The 22,703-nt window shown below is 47.3% G+C and overlaps 1 protein-coding gene across 1 annotated transcript in view; it reads right to left on the bottom strand.

Moving 5' to 3' along the window:
* Nucleotides 1-22,703, bottom strand: part of SPTBN5 (spectrin beta, non-erythrocytic 5) — a 2,284,272-nt gene that overhangs the window by 1,704,802 nt on the left and 556,767 nt on the right. Inside the window, exon 21 of the mRNA XM_086937224.1 lies at nucleotides 10,657-10,796. Within this exon, the coding sequence (XP_086793350.1) occupies nucleotides 10,657-10,796 (140 nt within the window). The remainder of the gene's footprint in view (nucleotides 1-10,656; nucleotides 10,797-22,703) is intronic.

Below are 22,703 nucleotides of genomic sequence, written 5' to 3'. Positions count from 1 at the left end.
CAGTATATACAAATGCCCGAGGGGCACGAAAAACCATATACTCTGAAAGTGGAATGCAAAATTACTAGCAGGTAAGTACAGTACTAATAGGCTCTGGAATCGCTAGGACTTGACTATAGAATCTTCAGATTACTTCTAGGAGGCCTAGGGGACTCGGGTGCAGAGTGTGCACTCTCACGCGTGATGCGGGACAAAGTCTATGGTAGCTAGATTTCACAGAGTTAGTGTTCTCGGGCGAACCCGACCTGGTAGGAGGAAAACGAAAGTGGATTCTGACCCTTGGATAGTGAGGCTATGCTGGGGCACCGAAATGCCGAAGTTACCTAGCCCAGGGGCTGCAGCTGCATAGGTCTCAAAAGACGTCGGGAATCCTCGTAGACGGACCAGGAGCCTGGAAGAAAGATGCTGGCAGGCGACCAGTGAAGAGAGTTCAAAGTGATCCAAGCCTGGATCTTGAAGAGAGATGACACCTGAAAGCAGAGGGGACCAAGTTCGAGACTACTAGCCAGTAGTCAGGTGGCACCAGGAGGGCACCGGATGGTAGTCACCTCGACTAGGTGAGTGGGTGACGCTGTGCTCTGCAGATCTCACGGACCAGGAGGCGTTGTCGGCGACCAGGATGGAGGAGCGAGCTGTCCCACGATGGATGAAGCTGTCGGCGTCGCTGGACCCAGGATTGGGCAACAAAGCCTTGGCAAATTCAAGCCCACGCGGTGGACTCAAAATGGCGTCTGGAGTGGACCAGGAGGGTCCGGGGTGCTTCTCTGTTGCAAGGAAGCAAGGGCCAGTCTGGAGCAACCAGACCAGCAGCAGTGATGTCGTCGGGCGTCGTGAAGAAGGCCACAAGCCAGCCGGCTAGTAGCCACACAGCGCGGTGAGCAGGCAAAAGCAGAAGGGCCCCACGCAGATCGTGGAGATGCTGGAGGGCTGATCTTCGGTGCTGGAGCAGCTCAGGGTTGGGGCTTCTCGGACCCCAAAGCACTCACCAGTGGAGCACACGGTGGGCTTGTTGCAAAGAAGTCGTGCAGTCTTGGCGATCGTCGGTCCCTCGAGGTCTCGTCGCACTCACGGTTCTCAGCTTGGCTGTAGAGGTGAGTAGAGGTCAGAGGTGCCAGGGAAGCCGGGTCTCGTCGAGCTGGGCAGTCGGATTCCGGAGGAAGGACTTGCAGCAGACCGCAGTGTTCTTAGGATGGTGCCTGCGGATGCAGGGTGACTACTCCTTAGCCACAAGGGAGAATCTTGAAGAAGAAATCTTGATGTCCTTTCGCAGAAAGTCGTGTCTTGATTCCAAAGATGATCTAATTTGAACAGGGGGCCCGCTCCTATCTTTATACTAAAAAAGGGGGCTGACCCGGTGACTAGGTCCTGCCTATGGGTGGGACTAGGAGGGGGGTGGTTACACCCCTCACCCATGCCGGACTTCCCCCAGGCCAGGGGCTGGTGTGCCCCTGGAACTGGTTCTGACCGGCCTATGCGTAGTGAGCACCGGGGTGCCACTCAGCAGTCACCTTCCTGTAAAGCCCTGCCTACCCAGGATACACAAAACCCTGTCTGGGACTGTGCTAGCACCGCCCTCGACAGGAAACCCTTTGTCCAGGCTCCCCTCGCTGGAAGGACTCCCAGCTGCAGGGGGTCAGACTCGTGTCTGTGGTGGCAGCATCCATTTTGTGGAGCTGAGGCTTCGTTTAACTTTAACCGGGGTTCACAGTTACATACATGTCGTGTCCCTCTAGAAGGGTGGAATGCTAACCCCGTCGCCAGAATTGGCGAGGGGTTAGTATTCCAATTCGTATGACACCTTACTCGACATGTTTTGATAAAGCAATACCAAAGTTAGCATTTAACCGCGAGGATTATAATGCACTTAAGAGTATATGGTATGCGATATCATGGAACAGCTATTAGGACTTGGTTCCGCAAGCTGCAGACAGGCTCAGCTCATGCCAGAGCACCATCTCACACGATTCCAAGCACTCTGCCTTCAGGATTGTCAAGGCCTGCCATAGGAGGGACTGATAGGAATCTGTGTGTCCATTTTAGGGTTAGATATAGGTATACTATATCTATAGCAAAGGGTGATTACACGACTTTGCCCCAGCTGTCATGCAGCCAGTTGTGTCAAATTTAGGAGGCCAGCCAGGGGTGGCATAATACATGCTTCAGCCCCTGGTAGGCCCTGGGTACAACTATGCCCTGAGTTACAGGGTCTGATAAGGTGGCCCAGTACCAATTGGTAAATGCACCTAGGGTACATGTTGTAATTTAGAGAGAGAACAGCCAGGCTGTGGGTCTGATTGGCAGGCCCACAGCCAGAGAAAGTCGTAAACCAGTGAAACAAAAGCAAAAAATCTGGGTGATCATAGGATTGCAGACCCTACTCTCCTACACACCGGATTTAAGTATGTAGGCATTCATATTTCACGTGACCCGACTGCTAGATACCGACTCAATTTACTCCCCCCGCTCGCTCGGTTAAGAGCGGACGTGAAGGCGTGGAGCAGGCTGCCTCTGTCCCTGGTAGGCAGGGCAGCCTTATTCAAAATGATGTCCCTTCCCATATTCTTGCATGCTCTCCAGAATACTTTAGATCTAGTGCCCTCCAGTTATTTTCATGAGATTGAATGTCTACAAAGGAAACTGGTGTGGGCCGGTCGTACCCGGATTGCCTTGGCCAAGCTCACGCTGCCATGGTACGATGGCAGTATTGCGCTACCGGATATCCGACGGTATTACTGGGCTTCCCAACTGAGCCCAGTTAACCATGCGATGTACGGTCCGGCTGCTAACCCGGCCTTTGCGATGGATAAATGGCTGCTTCCGGGCGGATATTATAATAGGGCACTCTATTCTAAACGGTCTGCAACGGAATTAACCGGGCCTACCAAGGTCGCGGTTCGGGTCTGGTACAATGCTACCGCTGCCACGGGTTGGTCGGATACCCTCACTCGGGCAACTCCACTCTATGCTTCTGGAAAGTTGGGTAATCTGTCGACGACTAAGGGGTTCGACAAATGGGATCTTATCGGAATCAGTGCGGTGGGTGATCTTTTACAGAAGAACAAGATTAAATCCTTCGAGGAGTTGCAACTAGAATTTAAGCTCGGCCCTCGCGAATACTTTCGATACCTGCAAGTTCGGCACGCCCTTTCCTCTGTTATGGTGCCGGGGACGCCCGTTCCGGACTGCTCACCCCTGGAGGACAGAGTACTTGACGGGCACGTCCCCGACAGTACGATTTCACTCATATATAAAAAATTGATAAACCACCGTGCGGACCTTCTTTTGCAGCTTCGCATGTCTTGGACCGGCGATGGACTGGAGCTTGACGATGAGGACTGGCAGGCGGCGATATCCTCTCCAAAGGAGGTGGCGATCTCGGCTCGTCTGAGATTGGTGCAACTAAAAATCTTACACCGAGTATACATGACGGGTCCTCGATTGTTGCGGATGGGGTTTGTCTCGGATGCTTTGAGTAAACGTGGCTGTGGTATGGTGGGTACATTCCTTCATATTATGTGGGAATGTCCTGCGGTGGCGTCCTTCTGGACTTGTGTGCATGGTGTCATGTCTGAGGTGACGAGTGTCTCGCTTCTACCTGAGGCCCGGAGATGTCTGTTAAATGTATGGGAGCCCAACGACTATAATGTGGCCCAAACGCAGTGGGCCACCTTGGGTAACATGATTGCTAAGCGTGACATTGCGCAATTGTGGGGGTCGGCGAAGCCACCGAGTCTGTCGACCTGGTCTAGGAACATGGACTGGTGAATGTTCGGTGAAAAAACAGTATACATTGCTAGGGGCAGACCCAAGAAGTGGGGGAAGATATGGAGTCAGTGGAATCAATACCGTGGTGAGATTTGTACCCCTCCTTTTGAGCCTCCAACGGAGCGGTTACAGTCCCCTTAGCGTGACGTTTCCTCTTGTCCAGATTTGGTTTATGTTCTGTTGCCTATTACTTGTTCCCTCTTGCTTCCACTCCCGGACATTCCTCTTGATGATTATGTGTAGTTGCAGATATGGTGCCCCTCTCCAGAAGGATTCACCAAGGTCGTTGTTTTTTTGTTTTAGCCCTTGCAGTAGTTGTTTTAAGTTCTTTGGTTGGGGGGTTGGTTTCTAAAAAAGATAAAATCAAAACCTCAGTTCTCCAGTACACTTACGTATGGCTTGGCATAATCTGTTAATCGCCGCCGGGCCCTAGGGTTGTCGGCTGAAGGGCTGTGTATTTCTTCATCCTACCTAGATTTGGAATCGTTGCCAACCGACCCGAAGCGGCTGTTTGATTGCTATTGTATTTTCATGTCTTTTTCAATAAAGGTTTAAAAAAAAAATTTTTTAAAAAAACATTGTCGACAATGTGGTACAAAGTGCAACACTGACACCACAGGACAGAGAACACTATTGGTACCGCTTGTGTGTAGTAACTGGTCAATCATATCTGGCATCGCATGAAACTGTGATATGATAATGTAAAAGTACAACCGCATATCCGTCATGTAGTCAAAATGTCCACTGTCTCCAATCAAATAGCCAGCTGCTCCAAAACAGTCACAAAGTACATTGGCATGCTGTCTGTCTGGGAACATGTACAATGCATCAACATACATGAGACACATCTCCCATTTACCTTGCAGAGGGACAATCAACACCAACTGCAGAGCAGACCAGACATATCTTAAGTGATGATGAAGAGGATACCCTGGTCATCTGCACCGACACCCACCAACGTTTCGTAGACAGCCTCTGCACCCCACCTTTAGGAGCAGGGCAGCCCAGCTGAATCAAGGTGACACCACCCCCTGCACAGACCACACAGCAGGAAGCACACACCACCACGCCTGGCTCACAGGACCCCCCCCCCCCGACCAACATATGGCATTCGCCGTATGTTAGAGTGCCAGGAAAAGATGGCTGATCAGCTGAGTGTGGGGTTCAACCTCATGGCAGCCAAACTAGATGCCATACGTGGGTGTCTAAGTCCCATCAGGGACCACTTACAGTCCCTAACGGACACCCACTGTCCGCTCCATACTCTCCAACAATCCTTGGCTGACCTCGCTGCAGCCATTACTCGGACTCAAGAACTGTCTAGTCGGCCACGCTCCAGCAATGCCAGCACAGAGATGGCACAGATGTGGAGGACAATGGAGACCATGGAGCCAATGCAAGCTAGAAGTATGGTTTGCCATGGCTGAACACCAGCAAGATGTAGCTAGAATCCTCCATGCACTGCAGATCCTCATCTTGCCATTCCTGCCACAGTGCCTGCCGGAGATAACTACTGCAGGAACTTCGACATAAACATCTCCGCCCTCTTATGTGTCATTGGCACACAGTGATGCAGCCCTACCACCTTCACCCCCTGATGTGTAGGAAGGGCACACAGTGATGCAGCCATAACACCACCACACACACCTGACACACCAGACACAGAAGACGTATCAGAGGAATAAGATGTGGATGGAAATGAATGTGTGAGGAAGGAGGTAGTAGCATCCATCCCTGCCATATGGCCTGTCCCTGCCTGGTTCAGCCCTCTGCATCATGCCCTGGAACAATACCTCCCACTGCCCCCGAAAGACTCTGCGACATCCACCTGGACCCCGACATGGACTGCCATATCTGCTGTGGTTACCAATGACACAGCAATCCGGCTGCGGACTGAACTCTTCCTCTTCCAATCAACCTTTCCTTCCCCAAGGACTCTGGTTGGCCCACTACTGGGCAACAGTGTAATGTGGGCCTGACATGACCATGTACTGCTCCTGCTCCGACACCCCACAGTATGTGAATAAAACATTTGAAATCACATGTGTCATGTCTATGTTCACTCAAGTATGAAAGTATGGATGTATGAAGGGACATTGATTGCACTAAAAGGTACACCCTGGTAAATTACATCAAGGCGCATGTGTGACCCTGACCCACATGGCCAATTAGATGACTGTGAAGATGTGAACTAGCTGTGGCCTCATTGCACATGAACAACAATCTCGCAATCCCCAACGTAGCCCCATGTCCATGTATTAATTAGGGCTGTGTGTAGAAATGTCAAAATGGTTAGCAGGCCTGAAGTTGTGTCCTCCATCACAAGTGGCAACAGAACATCTCTTCGCATGACCTACTCACACACATCCATGTGGACACAGACTGTTTTGATGGACCACATTGATCCACATGGCAAGAAGTTGGACACCATACTCACATTGCTGAAGCCACATAAGAGCACAGGTCTACCTTCAACTATCCCAACCACAATCTCTGGCTCACAGAGGTGGAGCTGCCAATAGGGACTCACCCCCAATGTACATGTGGCAGTCAGTCCCTCCCTGTGTACGTACAATGCACATTGAGGCACACGATTTGTCATACTAATCGACACTCATCACAGTTGTACACTGGTGAAGTTGCGTAGACTTTATCAGCATATGTGTGTCAGTACGGGCAAGGCAGGGGCCACAACATGCAGACAAATGCTTACGTCACTTACAGGTAGCATACGAACATGCCGAGGTGCAAGAAATGGGGATGCAAAAATAAACACAAGTCATTACGGATGGCAACGGACACAGCTAAACTTGCCTTGCTGGACGAGTCATGTGATGTTTGGCGTATGCTCACTGCCCCGTGTCAGGGGACATGACTCACAGCCCATGGGATCTGCATAGTGTTGTACCACCGGACTGCGCAGACTGTCTGCTCTGCTGACAGTGAGCAGGTGAAAGGTTCCGACAAGGTCACATGTCGTACCACATTGCCACTCTCCCTGCAGCAGTATGTCAGATTTCGGGACGTTGCCAAACGACGGTGGGCAGCTCCGCCCGTAGGACTGCAACATCTTGCACAGATGTGTAACAACACGGCTAGATGCACGCACATGCATTCTGAGTCGGGCAAATGCAGACATGTCCACTGTTGTGGTGGGATATGTGATCATTCCTCCAAGATGCAACAAGGTGTTGGGACCTGTGCTCTGGGTGTCAATCAGTTGTGGCTGCAGGAACGTAGTTACTCGTCCATGAATGCGAGCACAGCTTCATGGGCAATCAGTTCCAGAAGCACGTCGCTGTCGAGTTCAACAAACACGACGGAGAGCGAATTCATTAACTGGTCCGGACAGATGTGCTTTGTCCACACAGTTTCACCAATCCGCAACACAGCCCAATAGGGGAGCGCCTCGATGTAGTTACTGCACACAATAAATTGTGCAATCTCTCATCCACTACTGCCAGCAGAGACACCACATATCAAGGCATCCGATGCCCAGGTATCCCGGTTGCACTCCTGTTAGTGGGCCAACAGGGGGCGCACACACAAGTCAAAATCCAGTTCAGCTACCGTTGTGTTGGATAGGCAGATCTCCATGGGCTACTCGAATGTGCATGTTCGACAGTGGAACCAGGGCTGGACGCATGTGATGTACGCAAGACGGAAACTCAGACGGTAACTGATTTGCAACACTGCCAGTGGCAATGATCCCAACAGATGCAGCATTTGTGCATGGTACAGTTCCACGTGATAGGGGTTGTGCATGTGCCCGGGGTTGGCTGCCATTGCTTTTGTTACCACCGGCACTCCTCAGAACGGTGGCAGTTCTGTGAACGATATGCCTCAGCTCGGAGCAATGAGTCATATGTGTGTGCAACGTTTGGACGTATGTGCTGTTTTTGCCAATGTGTCAAGGGCATCCAATGCAGGTGCACCTCGAGCAGGGACAAGTGTGTGTGGGGTGTGGACACGTTGATCTTTCATTCTCACAGTTCGTGGTGTGGAAGTCATCAGAGGCTGGTACGGTATCTCACTCAGGGGGGTGCCGGCTGTGTTGCAGACCAAGGTCGGAGGTTCGGCTGTCCTTCCGCCTTGTGTTTTGAGACAAAGGAGCTTTCATACCTAATTTTATTCTGACTACTGCTTGCATTTCTGAAATGTGATGTGGCCTTCGTGCTGAAATTGATGTCAGGCCTTAGAGTTAGGGTGCACCACTTGCGAAACACATGCAACAGTTGGCATGTATGAGCCAAGGGGCTGATTGGCCTTGCGCTCCTTGCTCAGTCCCTCTCTTTCTTTCTCTCTTTCTTTCTTTCTTTTTCTCTCTCTCTCACTCTCTCTCTCTCCCTCTCTCTATCTCACTCTCTCTTTCTCTTTCTCTCTCTCTCTCTCTCTCTCTCTGTCCTTTGATGAGTGCCTGACACACCTTCTTATCTTAGATATTGTCTAGCAGGCTGTCACTTACAGATTGCCCAGGAATGACCCACCATGTATTTCCAAATAGTTGTTTGTAGACAAATTTGATTGTGATATTTTGTTTGGTCTTTCAATGGTGAATGATTGCTTCTGCTTTTTCTGTACTCACATGTATGTTATTAGTTGTAATTGTGTTATATCAGGCGAAAGATTTTGTTAATGATTTTTTGACGTAGATGTGCAATATCTTGGTTGTTATATTCCTGTGCTAACGCGCCTTATCGCCTGTTTTGTGATCTTATCACTGATCTGGCTGGTCGTTGGGAATATTGCAAAGTGGTGTTGTTGTGGCTGTTTGCACTGGAACGCCTACTCTGCATCTCATTACCATTAGTTTCTGGGGTCATCTGTGGGGATTTTTTTTGCAGCTGCTATCGCAGGTAAACTGGTGATATGGGTTGTTAGCACCAGCTTGTGAATGGGGCAATATATTTATCGTGACTTTGGCTGCGATAAAGTGCTGATAACTCTGTGATGAGTCATTGAGAATATGCCCGAGTGTTTCAGTTGCAACGCATCATTACTTATATTCACCTTTTATTGGAGTCTGCTGTTTGTTTCTATATCCTATGTTCTGCTCTCGACGGTCACCCTAGTGGAGTAACAAATGTATGCTTTTGTGCCAGATTATGGGTGCTCTCTATGTAAAGGTTTGCATGCACACTTTGAGTTCTTTAAACTATGACTGTGAACAGGGTTATTTCCAGTCATAAATGTTTTCCTTTTTCTACCATTAATTCTGATGACTTTCCAGAAATCTGCTGCTAAACTTCCCAATTATGTAGATCATGGCAATTTTATCAGTTTATAAAACACAACAGGTGGCAATTTGTCTCAATGGGAATGTGTTTTGCCTCTAATTGCATAGAGCACCATTTGTCCCAAATCTGGTTCTCTCCATCCAGTCCGGATTTTCTTTTCATTTTGATACTTGTAGTTCTTTCTGAACACATAATGAAAAATTCCAAACCATGTGTGGCAGAATGACAGAAAAATATGGAACTGGGTGAACTTGTCATGTTTGCCATTAGACATATTAATTGGATAATCAATGGGCAGTTGATTATACCGTATACAAAGCAAGATGGAATATATCGCTAAACCCCAAATTATATTTAATTGGCTATGGTTTTAATTGCCTAAAAATACAAGATGATGATGATACTGCATGTTACCCACTTATGCCGACTCCCAGCTTGGATCTATTCCAATTGTGAGCCCTGTGCTCCACGGAAAAGAATATAGGGAACCGTGGTGAAAAAAGATGGAGTAGGCAAAGAGTCTGCCCTTCTAAAACTGTGCACTTGGAATTCAAACTGTCTGTTGACTGAGTGATTAGACGCATGTTTGCGGTGAATTGGAACGGAATCAACTACTGAAGGCTGAGCTGGCAGCTCGACAAACAACTGTGCCTTTAAGGCCTATACTCACAGGGGAGGCTAAGAGAAATCACCCCCTCCCCCCTCATGAACAGCCGGGTTTGCTGCGCGCTCCTCCTGCCCTTGAATGCTGAGCGAGCTGTACCACAAACAGCACTATTTCTTCTTCCTGCCCTAATAAATCCATGTTTTATCTCAGCCAGGAGAACTTTCAGCTTGAGAAGCTCACCGCGAAATGACAGCAGCAACAATACATTATATATATATTTATATGCAGAACATTATGATGATTACCCCCGTCTCAAGGCGCTAATAACAGAAGGAAGGGTGAACAGCTGAGTGCATCTGTTGGAATCCATCACTGCTTTTCCGGTTGCACTAAGCCAGCAACAATGGGTGCATTAATCAACTCAGCTAACTTCTACACTCATTACTGTGGCATCACTTCCATACACACACACGCTTTGCTACCCACATATAAATTGTGTGCCTCATATTTTTCTCTTTCTACCTGTTAAATAGTACCACTCAAGCATCAGCAGGGCAGACATGGTTTTAGCATCACTGTTGTATTTCTGTTCAGATTACTCCACTCTATTAACCTGTCATAAAGTGTTATCGATAAATGCTACTTGTGTAGTTCGTATTCTGATTCAGCAGTTGATGCTGCAAAGGCTAACTGGGATTACACGAATATATGACAAAAAGAATATATTTTTCATTGGTTAACTAGAACATTTTGTTTCTCTTGTACATTTGTTTTTATATGATATGGAAAGATCTAGCATAGAAAGAAAACATATTTCAATTGGCTTTATGTTTGCTTGACTTTATAGGAAAATATAGAACAAGTTCGGAGTTGTCAACGACATCATTGAACACATTAACACTCTGATGTAAAGTTGATTACCGACTAGAAGATAACAAATAGCAGATTACTTTTTACAGCTACACTGAAGCACAATTGATTACCATCACAACGATACAGGGACCAATGTTGAACGGGGCGTTTCTCACCCAAATTTTAGAAACTTACGCAGGGGCAGCAAAGTGTCCACTTTGTTCAAGTTCATCCGCGCGCTGCGTCAAAGCTTCCACGCGGAGGGTCAGTGCTCTCAGCAGATTCTGAAATTCCTCATGCCTTTTCAGCAGGCTGCGAACTGCCCCCAACTCATCCTGGCAAAAAAAGAAAACACATGAGAAATGTCCGGCATTTTTTTTTTAAAGTTTATTGTTATCATTCATGTTGATGTGTATTATTTAGTGTTTTTGGTCATATTTTCGAATCCCTAATTCAAGCCACATATTCTTTTCTCCCTTCTTCCTTTTCTCTCTCCCTACCTTTTAATGTATCCTGCTTATGCTTTATCAAACAATCGATTTACACTAATCTACATTTTGTGCATTTGTATTGCATTCATATAATACTGTTCTCGGGATACGTTCTCAGTAAGCTTTTTCTTTTCAATAAAGCATCTTTAAACTTAACAAAAAAGAAAAGTTCAGTAAAAAATATGTATTCCCAGAAGACAATCATCTTACTATTCAACTGTTTCCCCTTCTTTAATCTGGATCAATAAATCAGATAAGAAAATTGTATTGAAGTACATACTTCCTTGATGGACAGATAGTAAAGCTGGACTGCTCTGGGACACCCAAGGACAAAACGGATACAATTATTGGACTCTTGCAGTCTTTGCAGATTTTGCAGATTCAAGGCATTTCCTAGCAGGGTTGAAGGTTCTCCCCCACAAGGACGTCTCTTCAACCAGAAACCTGAATCAGGAGGGTGCGGTAACGCTGGAAGTTTGCACTTCACATGAATATAAAAGCAGATCTTTGTGCACGAGCACCATGGCTCGTTAACATTAACACTGATCTGTATACTTTGAAATTCTGAGAATGTTTGTGGTTGGGAAGCTGTGCTGGCTGTTCTGCACAGCATGAAGCCTTGGCCTGTTGACCAGTTGTCCAGGGAGACCTCTGCAACAGGCGAGCCCATCCATATTCACCCTGCAGATTCAGAGGGTTAACATAAAGGTTTTGAGCCCATCCCACCATGGGAATCCGGATGACGTCTCATGATAAAGAAGGTTTGAAATATAGTGGCAGCGGCGTGCATATATGTCGCCTATGAGCACACCCTGCTAAGAGTGGTGAGTGCTGAACATTTCTTTGAGCTTTGTTGCCTTGGGCGCTGTTCATCATATCCTTAGAGCAGAGGGCCCTGTATGACTAAATTTGCCCTTAGAGCAGGAAAATACAGGAGATTCTACAACATTCTTTGCATGGTGTGGGTGGTCCAGTCCTGTGGCTGGCTGTGCACTTTGTTCCCGTAATGCCAGGAAAGCACACTTAGAAATATTACATACAGTTCACCCCAGTTCGTTCACATAATTTGAACAGTTCCGTCTCATCTATGAATGTACTTTTGTTCCAAAAATTCCGGAGACAGTACAGCTACTAAATGATAATAACTACTTGTGTGCAAAACCTTACGCAACTGGTCAGTTTTTTACACAACGTAGAAATAATATTTAGTCACAAGATAATGAAATGTCTCATATGAGGGGAACAATTAAAGAATTTAAAATTGAATGCTAAAGATGTGTTCACATGGTTCACATCACAGTATGGAAAGGGACACTGTCCAAATGCTTCAGAGCAATAATTCTATACCATATATTGCTGTACCCTGATATCCGACATTAGCAACCACTCCAACATCAACAGGAGAATCACCCACCATGTATACCCAAAAAAGAGCCACATGCACACATGCTTTATAGAGCATGGAAAATGGAAGGGAAAGATCAAACGTTCCAGGGATATTAATGAAGCCAACGTCGTTTCATCTAACTACGTGACTTAATGCAAAATGGCATAGACATATGCAGAAAATACATGGTGAACAACTGTAAGACTGGTGGGTGTGGGTAAGAGCATATGATCAACTGGAAAAGTATCACTTTACCTACGTCTTTGGATACTTCTAAAACAGCAGAAGAAGCTCTTTCACTCTCTATAGAATAATGGTGATGGGGAATACTGATTTACGAGCGCAGCAGCAACCCCAGAGGGCATCCCAGTGCTGTTGAAACACTGAAATGAAAAAAGGACAACCAAAACAAAAACAAACCAGAAATATATATATGGGGCTACTTTCAACCACATTTGGCTGTTACAGCAGCTAAGTCTGACCAATGGGTATGCCGATGTGAGGTAAGTTGCAGCTTCGATGACAGTCTCTTTACGCATTTGTCCATTCGGAGACCTTCTCTATCAAGTGGGTGTGCGCTCACTGATACTGGATTTCTTGAGCATCTCCTGGCTGCCTGCATCACCAGGGATTCTGCCTTGGGATGTCCTGTAAGGCAGACCTGGGTATATTTCGGTGCTTTGTATTTTTTATCTTTTTGTAGCACATTGAATGCGACTGTGGCAGGGGTTTGAATAAGTTTAAGTCCCTCTTGACATATATGATTAATGATCGGAATTGATGGTACAGCTTTTCCTGGATAGTTCATGAAAAGCATAGAGTACGCACTCAGTATCCTCATTTCTAATTAGTACGTGGCACTTCTAAGCCCTTTTAATGAGAGAATAAATGTTCGATATTTCGTTCGGTAGTGACTCCTTTGCGTGTGGAGTAGGTGGTGCTGTTCTCCGTGCTAAATAACAATTCCGTTCAACCCTATTAGCTGAACCAGTGTCGTGATGGCGCAAGCCTTTTTTTTCTCATCCTCATCTTAAGGAGAATCTACTCTTATTGATGTGGGAGGATGGTCTGGAGGTAACAACAGCTGATGCAGCAACAGAGGTTACTGGGATGGGATGGAGTGGTGACGGGGGAAGAGGTGGCTGGAAGGGCGTTATTTATTAAACTTGTAGACAGGCAGGCGAGTGTCCTTGACTAGTCATTGAAGGATATTTATCCATAATCTGACATCAACTGCTGCAGATTGCTCAGCAGATAAACTGACACCTAGAGCATGGGAAGTAAGGGATATCTCCAAGACTCTGGTAATCTTGATACTCATCGTTGGGATCATAATGGCATTCGTAGTGTGGACAGTTCTATTACCATTCTGTATCCAGTATCATCAAAGAGCTAATAGGTGTGATATGCCAGAAAATGTTTGTGGGCATCTTTAGTGGGTTAAGGTAGGTGTTGCTCTTCTTCTCCTTACTCTAGAGCATGCCTTGGTGTGGCGTGTTCCACATGATTGTCGCCCAAGTCCTGACATTCAACCTTTAATTGGTCTGAGCGGCATGAAGTCTCAAATGGGCCCTCTGCCTCCAACTCTTCTTCTGCTTAGAAGTGGCAAAACTTCAATTCCCAAAGGATTATTATAGGTATCCCATGTTCTGTTTTATATTGTGAAAGAAGCAGTGCACATCAATGGAATTGATGGTGACCGTCCTGACGCTCTCAGAAGCGGTCGCTCCCTGCTCCCTGCTCCAGTGGTATCGTTGCTGAACTCGCTGCTTTGCTCTGTGATACTTGTTTTGTAATAATTTGCTGCTTGTCATAGCGCTGAATTAATAGAAGCCCCAAGCATGTGTATATTATTTAATAATAGCGCTTTGCCGATTTTAGCACTATCCTGGTTTTACATGCGCAAGCCCAGCTGTTGTCTCTGCTAGCTGCTACTTAGCATAGCGCTTGAGTGCTAAACGCATTGTCGAGTGTTTTTAATACATATTGAGTGTGTTTAAGTCGCCATTCACTCGGTGTGCCCCATCCTGTTGCCAATTTCACTTGGATGCCATTTTGTTTGTTGTTTGTGCATCGGAGCCCGTCCTCTCCGTCCGATCCCGCCTCCCAGCTGACCCTCCCTCGCCCCCCCCCCCATTTTCCACTTAGGACAGATTGTTTTGCGTGCAGCGTTCACGCGCAGCGGTCGCGCCCCATGCGTGCCGAAGGTGCGCCAAAGGTAAGCCCATCTACGCCCGTCCGCGCCTGGACCGCGCCCAGTGCCAGACCCTCTGGCCCCCGCAAACCGCACTCCACCAGCATAATGTATGACGCCGCCACCCTCCTAGCCTTTAACCCCGGACGCACACCTCTATGCTGCGTAGCTGCCCCAGGATACACCCATGGACCCTTCGCCTGCCACTCCTGCAAATTTTCTAGCATCAAGACCCATACCACATCCTAACCCCAAACACAGATCCGACTCTAACCACCTGAAGTGCATCCTGCTGAACACCCGCTCGGTCCACAGACACGCCACCGAACTCTGGGATCTACTCAACACTACATCACCAGACGTCGCCTTCCTTACTGAAACATGGATGAACGCATCAGCAACACCCGACATCGCCATAGCCATCCCGGACAATTACAAGATTATCCGAAAAGACCGCACCATCCAAACAGGAGGAGGCATCGCCATCGTTCATAAGAACAACATCAAAATCACGACCAGCTCCGACGATAACCTTACAACCGCCGAACACCTTCACTTCCAGGTCCACACCGACCCTAGAACCACACTCAGAGCACCCTCATCTACAGGCCTCCAGGAACCCGTAAACAATTCAGCAATGACATCACTGACTTCATCAGTCCACATGCCCTCGCCTCCGAGAACTACATTCTATTAGGAGACCTCAACTTCCACCTGGACAAGAAAAACGACAGCAACACCACCACCCTTCTTGACAATCTGGCCAATCTCGGCCTCAAACAACTTGTTGACACCCCCATCCATGTAGCCGGACATACGCTCGACCCAATATTCCCCTCCAGCAAACACATCTCCTTCGACCGCACCACAGCTCTCCACTGGACGGACCACAGTTGTGTTCACTTCAGCTACAAAACCACCTCGACCCACAACCCTCCACAACCTATCCCCGAAGAAAATGGAACAAAATCACCATCGACCAACTCCTCACATCGCTCAACCAAAATCCACCCGCCCTCTCATCGGACCCAAACCAAGCTGCCATCAAATTCAAACAATGGATCACTCACAGCGCTGACGAATTAGCACCCTTAAAAAACCATCACACCAAACAAGACAACAAAAAGGCCCCCTGGTTCAACGATGACCTTAAGAAATCCAAAAAGCTATGCCGCAACCTCGAGAAAACATGGAGAAAAAACCCAACCACTGACAACATGACCACCCTCAAGGCAGCCACCCGCAAACACCACCAGCTGATCCGATCCACCAAGAAATCTGCACTCAAGAATCGACTCGACAGCAACGCCCATAACAGCAAGAAACTATTCAACATCGTCAAAGAATTCACCAACCCCACCGCAGCCTCCAACGACATCACTCCCTCCCAAGACCTCTGCGATTCATTATCCTCCTTCTTCTACAACAAAATTGCAGCTTCGAAAACAGTTCCAACAAACAACCCTCTCCACCCCCCTCAGAACCTAAACCGCCCTATAACAACCTTAGCGCCTGGAACCCAATCACCACTGAAGACACCATCCGCCTCATGAATTCCATCCACTCTGGATCGCCAACCGACCCATGTCCCCACCACATCTTCAACAAAGCAGACTCCATCATCGCACCCCATCTCCGTGATGTCATCAACTGCTCCTTCATCTCTGCCACCTTACCAGAAAGCTGGAAACATGCCGAAGTCAGCGCCCTCCTGAAGAAACCCACAGCAGACCCCTCTGAACTTAAAAACTACCGCCCCATATCCCTCCTCCCATTCCCGGCTAAAGTCATTGAGAAAGCCGTCAATGGCCAACTCGCCACCTTCCTCGAATCCAACAACTCCCACGATCCCCCACAGCCCGGCTTTCGAGCCAAACACAGCACCGAAACCGCCCTCATCGCAGCAACAGACGACATCCGAACACTACTGGACAACGGAGAAACAGTGGCCCTCATTCTACTTGACCTCTCCGCCGCCTTCGACACTGTTTGTCACAGAACACTCATACAACGCCTCAGCAACATCGGCATAAAAGGAAAAGCCTTGGACTGGATCACCTCGTTCCTAGCTGGGAGAACTCAGAGAGTCAGACTCCTCCCATTCAAATCAGAGGCCACCGAAGTCATCTGCGGTGTACCACAAGGATCATCACTCAGTCTCACCCTCTTCAAAGTTTACATGAGTCCACTCGATTCCATCGCGCGTCAACACAACCTTAACATCATCTCCTACGCTGACGACACCCAACTGATCCTTTCCCTCACCAAAGACCCCAACGCCGCCAAAACCAATCTTCACGAAGGCATGAAAGAAGTTGCCGTATGGATGAAAGACAGCCGCCTTAAACTTAACTCAGACAAAACGGAAGTGCTCATCCTAGGATCACTCCCCTCTGCCTGGGGTGACTCATGGTGGCCTTCGGATCTGGGATCAGCACCCATCCCCACGGACCACGCATGTAACCTTGGCTTCATCCTAGACTCTTCACTCTCGATGACCAATCAAGTCAACGCCATCTCATCCTCCTGCTTCAACGTACTTCGTATGCTCAAAAAAATCTTCCACTGGATCCCCGCCGAGACAAGAAAGACTGTCACCCACGCACTGGTTACGAGTCGACTAGACTACGGAAACACCCGCTACGCCGGAATTACAGCTAAATTACAGAAAAAACTCCAACGCATCCAAAACCCTTCAGCGAGACTCATTCTGGACATCCCTCGCCAAGATCACATTACCGGCCACCTGAAAGACCTCCACTGGCTTCCCGTCAACAAGAGAATAACATTCCGTCTCCTCACCCACGCACACAAGGCCCTCTACAAACTAGGGCCCAAATGCCTCAACAATCGACTATCCTTCTACACACCCACCCGCCAACTTAGATCATCCAATCAAGGCCTCGCCGCAGTTCCGCGTATCCAAAGATCCACCATGGGAGGTAGATCCTTCTCCTACCTGGCGGCCAAGACCTGGAACTCACTCCCCACTCACCTCCGCCTTACATAGAACCACATCTCCTTCAGAAAAGAACTTAAAACCTGGCTATTCGATAAATAATGAACCTCCTCCCCAAGCGCCTTGAGACCCTCTGGGTGAGTAGTGCGCTATATAAATTCTTGAACTTGAACTTGAACATGGTAAAGGCTTCCCTGGCATAGGTGCCAATGTAATGGGGCAGCAGTCGTAGACATCTTCGACAGAGTGTGGAGAATTACTTTCACCAGAGAAGATGTCATTGTAATCGTGGATAGTTTGTGGGTCTTTGCCTGCGGAAGTCTCTTATGTGGCGGCTGACAATGGAATAGAGTCTTTTTTCACCGGACCTAGCAATGACTAATGTTTTGTCAATAACAGAGGCATCTCCGGAAACGCTGTCATCCACAGAAGTTTTGATCGGACCCATTTATTGAGAACCACAACATCTTTAAAAGACTGTGGGGTTGGACAGACTTTTTAAATGCTATCTTATGTACATTATGAGACGGGTTATCAGAAGTGGGGGCTAAGGGCCTTATGTAGGTAATTTAATTTGACAGATTCCTAAATACCGAATTTGACAGATTCGGTATTTAGGAATCGGTAAATTGAATGTAGGTAAAAATTCTGTAAATTTTATCGAATCGGTAATATTTGTTATTACCGATTCGGTATTTACCGATTCGGTAATTCCAATTCATTCCTATGGGCCTAGAGACCCATCGGAATGAATGGGAAGCCATTCACTATTACCGATTCGGTAAATAACGAATCGGTAATAGGGGGAGCATTTTCCAGGGTGACAGGGTGTCAAATTGACACCCTGTTGCACCCCTGATTTATGCTTGTGTGCACATGTGGCACACATACATACCCTAAGGGCATGTATGTCTGCCACATAGCACTTTAAAAAAAGCATAAATTAGCTTTTTTAAAGGTTTTCGATATTTACCACCAACTTGTAGTTGGTGGTAAATAACGAATCCTTAAATCAAAAATGCACTCACTTGAGTGCTCCCTACATAGGATTTAAGGATTCGGTAATTTACCGTTTCAGTATTTTAAGGATTCTGTTATTTACCGATTCCTTAAATTACCGAATCGGTATATTACCGAATCCTTAAATCAAGCCACCTACATTAGAAAAAGCTAAATACCGGTCGGTAACAGCAAATTTACTGATTTTCGGCCGTTACCGACCGGTATTAAGCTACCTACATATGGCCCCTAGTGTCCAGATATCTATTTGTTTTAGTCCTAACTAGTCAGAACTGTCCGTACTCACCTTTTTCGTAAATTGTACTGTCCATTGACTTTGTTACGCATCTCGCGTGTGAGTTCACACTCTGCACATGCGTTCCGTGGGCCTCCTGCCACTTACCTAAGGTTAGGGTAGTGTAGTCCCAGCGATCCTACAGCCTCTGGACAGCTCCTTTCCTTCCATTGATTTCCTTATACCACTTGTTTAGTATATGGTTTGACGTGCCCCTAGGGCAACATTGTGACTTGTGCAACTTAACGTATTTTTCCTAAGAGGCTTGTCATGTGCTTAGCCCTCTGATCTCATAAAGAGTTCAGAGGTGTATGTTAGTTAATAAATATCTTGTTTATTTTCATAACTACCTGTGTGGTGTCCTTTCATTTGGTATTCATGGGGTTATATGTGGTAAAACAGCTGACTTCACATGCCAAAAGAGTTTAGCCTAAGACTGCTTTGTCCATGCTACCATTAGGATAGCTGGTCTATAAGGTTGGCTTACAACCAATCACCATAAGGGTTGTTTGGGTTGATATAAGGTGATCACTAGAACTAGTGAGCATCATATATCAGGCCAACTTCTCACATTGGTGTGCAGCGGTTGGGATTTGAGCTTGCTGTTGTTTTTACCAAATGTAATCTTGAGATATGATTTGAATGATCACATAAGGTACCATAGGTACATATAACATAGCTTAGAAATACCCTGAGTTCTACTGAACCAGCTGTTGTAGTAGAAAGGGAGTAGCACACCCTGACTACAACTCTTAGCAAGGGATCAGTAGGAAAACCCATAGTGTAGGTAAGTGCACCACTTACACCTCACTAGAAAGCATATCTATCACAGGAGAGAATGTAGTGGCTCCCCCTGTGATTAGTGACCCTCCACAGGTCCTTTCCAGATACGCAGCCCTCAGCTTCCAGGAGATGAGACAATTGTGTACCTCCAGGAAACTGAAACAGGGTTCTAACCCTACCCTTCCTTTTCTGGTAGGTCTCTTAGAGACATATGATGCTAGAAGGGCTTCTAATCCAGGCCCTCTGATCCTACAGATGGAAGCATGCCCCCCTTAGAAGGTGACCCTGAATCTAACCTCCCTGAAACAGAAGATGTAGATGGTGAGGAAGATGGGAACTCCTCTGATGGAGAGGTAGACAATGGCCAGGCTATAGTCGGTAGACTTACCAGGGCCAACTTAAGCCTACATGAGAATGGAACTGGGGGAGCCCCAGGCCATCCACAAGCAGGCCTAACCTTGGGAATAGATGAGTTAGGTCTAACTCCAGAGGATCTAACATATCTATTCACACCCATGTCTTTCAGGCATCTTCTCAGAGAGGGATGACTTCCCCTCAGAGAAGAGAACATGAAGCAAAAATGAAGGAAGTGAGTCTGAGGATTGAAAGGGAAGAACTTGCCCTTGCCAAAGAGAAACTTGCCTTTGCCAGAGAGCAGAAATTGAGTGCGTTAGAGCCCACTGGTGGTAGCATTATCCCTAGAGATAAAGACAGGAGTTTTGACAATAGACACCTGAGTAAAATAGCGCCCTCCTATAAGGTAGAGGATGACATCCACAAATGGATGACTGCTCTGGAGAGGGCCTGCAAAGTACAGCAGGTACCCCAGATTCAGTGGGCAGCTATATTGTGGCTCTCCTTTGAAGGTAAAGGTAGAGATAAGCTCCTCACTGTTAGAGATGAGGATGCTAATGATTACCAAGTCCTAAAAAAATGCACTGATTGATGGGTTTGGCTTAACAACTGAACAGGACAGGTTGATGTTCAGAGACACCCAGAAAACTCAGTCTCAAGATTGGACTGACTTTGTTGATTGTGCCACTAAGGCTTTGGAAGGCTGGTTACTGGGAAGTAAAGTTACTGATTACACAGGATTGTATAATCTAATTATGAGAGAGCAAATCTTAAATAATTGTTAGAACCAGTTGTTGCATCAGCACTTGATTGACTTAGATCTGACCTCTCCCCAAGAATTGGGAAAGAAGGCAGACAGATGGGTCAGGACAAGGGTCAAGCAGCAGAACCAGAACCAGGGTGGTGGCCAGAAGAGAGCAGACCAAAAGGGTAATCAGAATCAGCAAAATGACCAGAAGTCTTCAACAGGGCCCCAACAATCTAAGGAGGGTGGTTCCCAGAATTCCCAAAAGAAGAAGACTGATGTTCCAAGAAAACCATGGGGCCAATACTGTAAAAGTAAGTCTCACTGGTTTAGTGAGTGCACCAAGAAAGGCACAGCTCCTACCACTACTGCCCCTAAGGCACCTGCACCCCCTAGTACAGTTAGTAGTGGTAGTACACCCCCCAAGGCTATAGTTGGGTTAACCCTGGGAACTGAGGTGGGTTCTGACTTAGTCAGAATACCTACTCAGGCTGTTCTTGTTTGTACTGGGGACATGCTTATGACCCCTACAGTAAGTCCCAGTACTCTGGGCAAATACAGACAAACGCCTTTAATCAATGGAACAATGGCTCAGGCCTACGGGGACACTTGTGACACTTGTGACACCAAACTTTGTGGACCCTGTTCAGGTTCAGACTACCTAGTGACCAATGCTAGCAATGTCACTACCAATCACAGTATGGCAGTTGTTAACTTCTCCTGGGGAGGGGTAACTGGCCTCAAAAGGGTTGTAGTTAGTTCAGACCTCCCAGTGGACTCTCTGTTAGGCAATGATTTGGAATCCTCCTTATGATCAGAAGTGGAGTATAGGACTCATGTGGAAATGTTAGGTTTGTCAACACATGTCCTTGCTGTGACTAGGTTACAGGCCAAGAAATGGGCAGCTGTACAAGTGCTGGATCCTGGAACAATGGACCAGACACTACCCAAGAGAAAGAGCAGTAGAGTTAAGGCAGTGCCTTCCCCCCACCTCAAGGTGAGGATCAGCCCTCTCAGGAGGCTGACCCAAAGACCCCAGAAGGAACTGTCCTAGAGGAGCTTGCAACTGATCAGGTTGAGTTTCTTGGGTCAGGGGGAGGCAGGCACAGTTAGACTGTTCCTCTCTTGAACCCCTCAGACAGCAGGCTGCTGCTGAGGCTGCAGGGAATGCTACAGGTACCCACAAGGTGTACTGGGAGGGTGGACTCCTATACTCTGAGGCAAGAGACCCCAAGCCTGGTGCTACCAGAAGGCTGGTCATTCCCTTGTCTCTGAGAGGTTTCCTTCTTACCTTAGCCCATGAGATTCCCCTTGCAGGTCACTTAGGCCAGAACAAGACTTGGGAAAGACTTGTCCCACACTTTCACTGGCCTCATATGTCTGAAGACACCAACGAGTTTTGGCACTCATGTGTACCCTGCCAAGCCAGTGGCAAATCAGGTGGCACAACAAAGGCCCCCCTTATACCACTACCTGTGGCGGGGTACCCTTTGAAAGAGTGAGGATTGACATTGTTGGACCAATGGACCCCCCAACAGCATCTGGGCACAGATTTATACTGGTGGTAGTGGATCGTGCCACCAGGTATCCAGAAGCTATTCCCCTTAGGACCACTACAGCTCCTGTTGTGGCCAGGGCCCTACTTGGAGTTTTCTCCAGAGTGGGGTTTCCTAATAAGGTAATCTCTGACAGAGGTACACACTTCATCTCAGGATACTTGACTGCAATGTGGAAGGAGTGTGGTATAAATTACAAATTCACCACCCCCTACCATCCACAGTGCAATGGGCTTGTGGAGAGATTCAACAAGACCCTAAAAGGGATGATAAAAGGGTTACCTGAAAAGCTTAGGCAAAGATGGGACATCCTTCTACCCTGCCTCCTGTTTGCTTACAGAGAGGTCCCACAGAAGGGGGTTGGCTACAGCCCTTTTGCGCTTCTATTTGGGCATCCTATAAGATGACCCCTATGTCTTGTAAAGGAAGGATGAGAGTTACCTCTCTAAAAGCCTAAACTTGATATAGTGGACTATGTA

The sequence above is a fragment of the Lissotriton vulgaris genome, chromosome 9, assembly GCF_964263255.1.
Source record: "Lissotriton vulgaris chromosome 9, aLisVul1.2, whole genome shotgun sequence".
Lineage (NCBI taxonomy): Eukaryota > Metazoa > Chordata > Amphibia > Caudata > Salamandridae > Lissotriton > Lissotriton vulgaris.
Note: the sequence above shows the minus strand (reverse complement) of the source record. Positions and strands in the feature narration are given on the sequence as shown.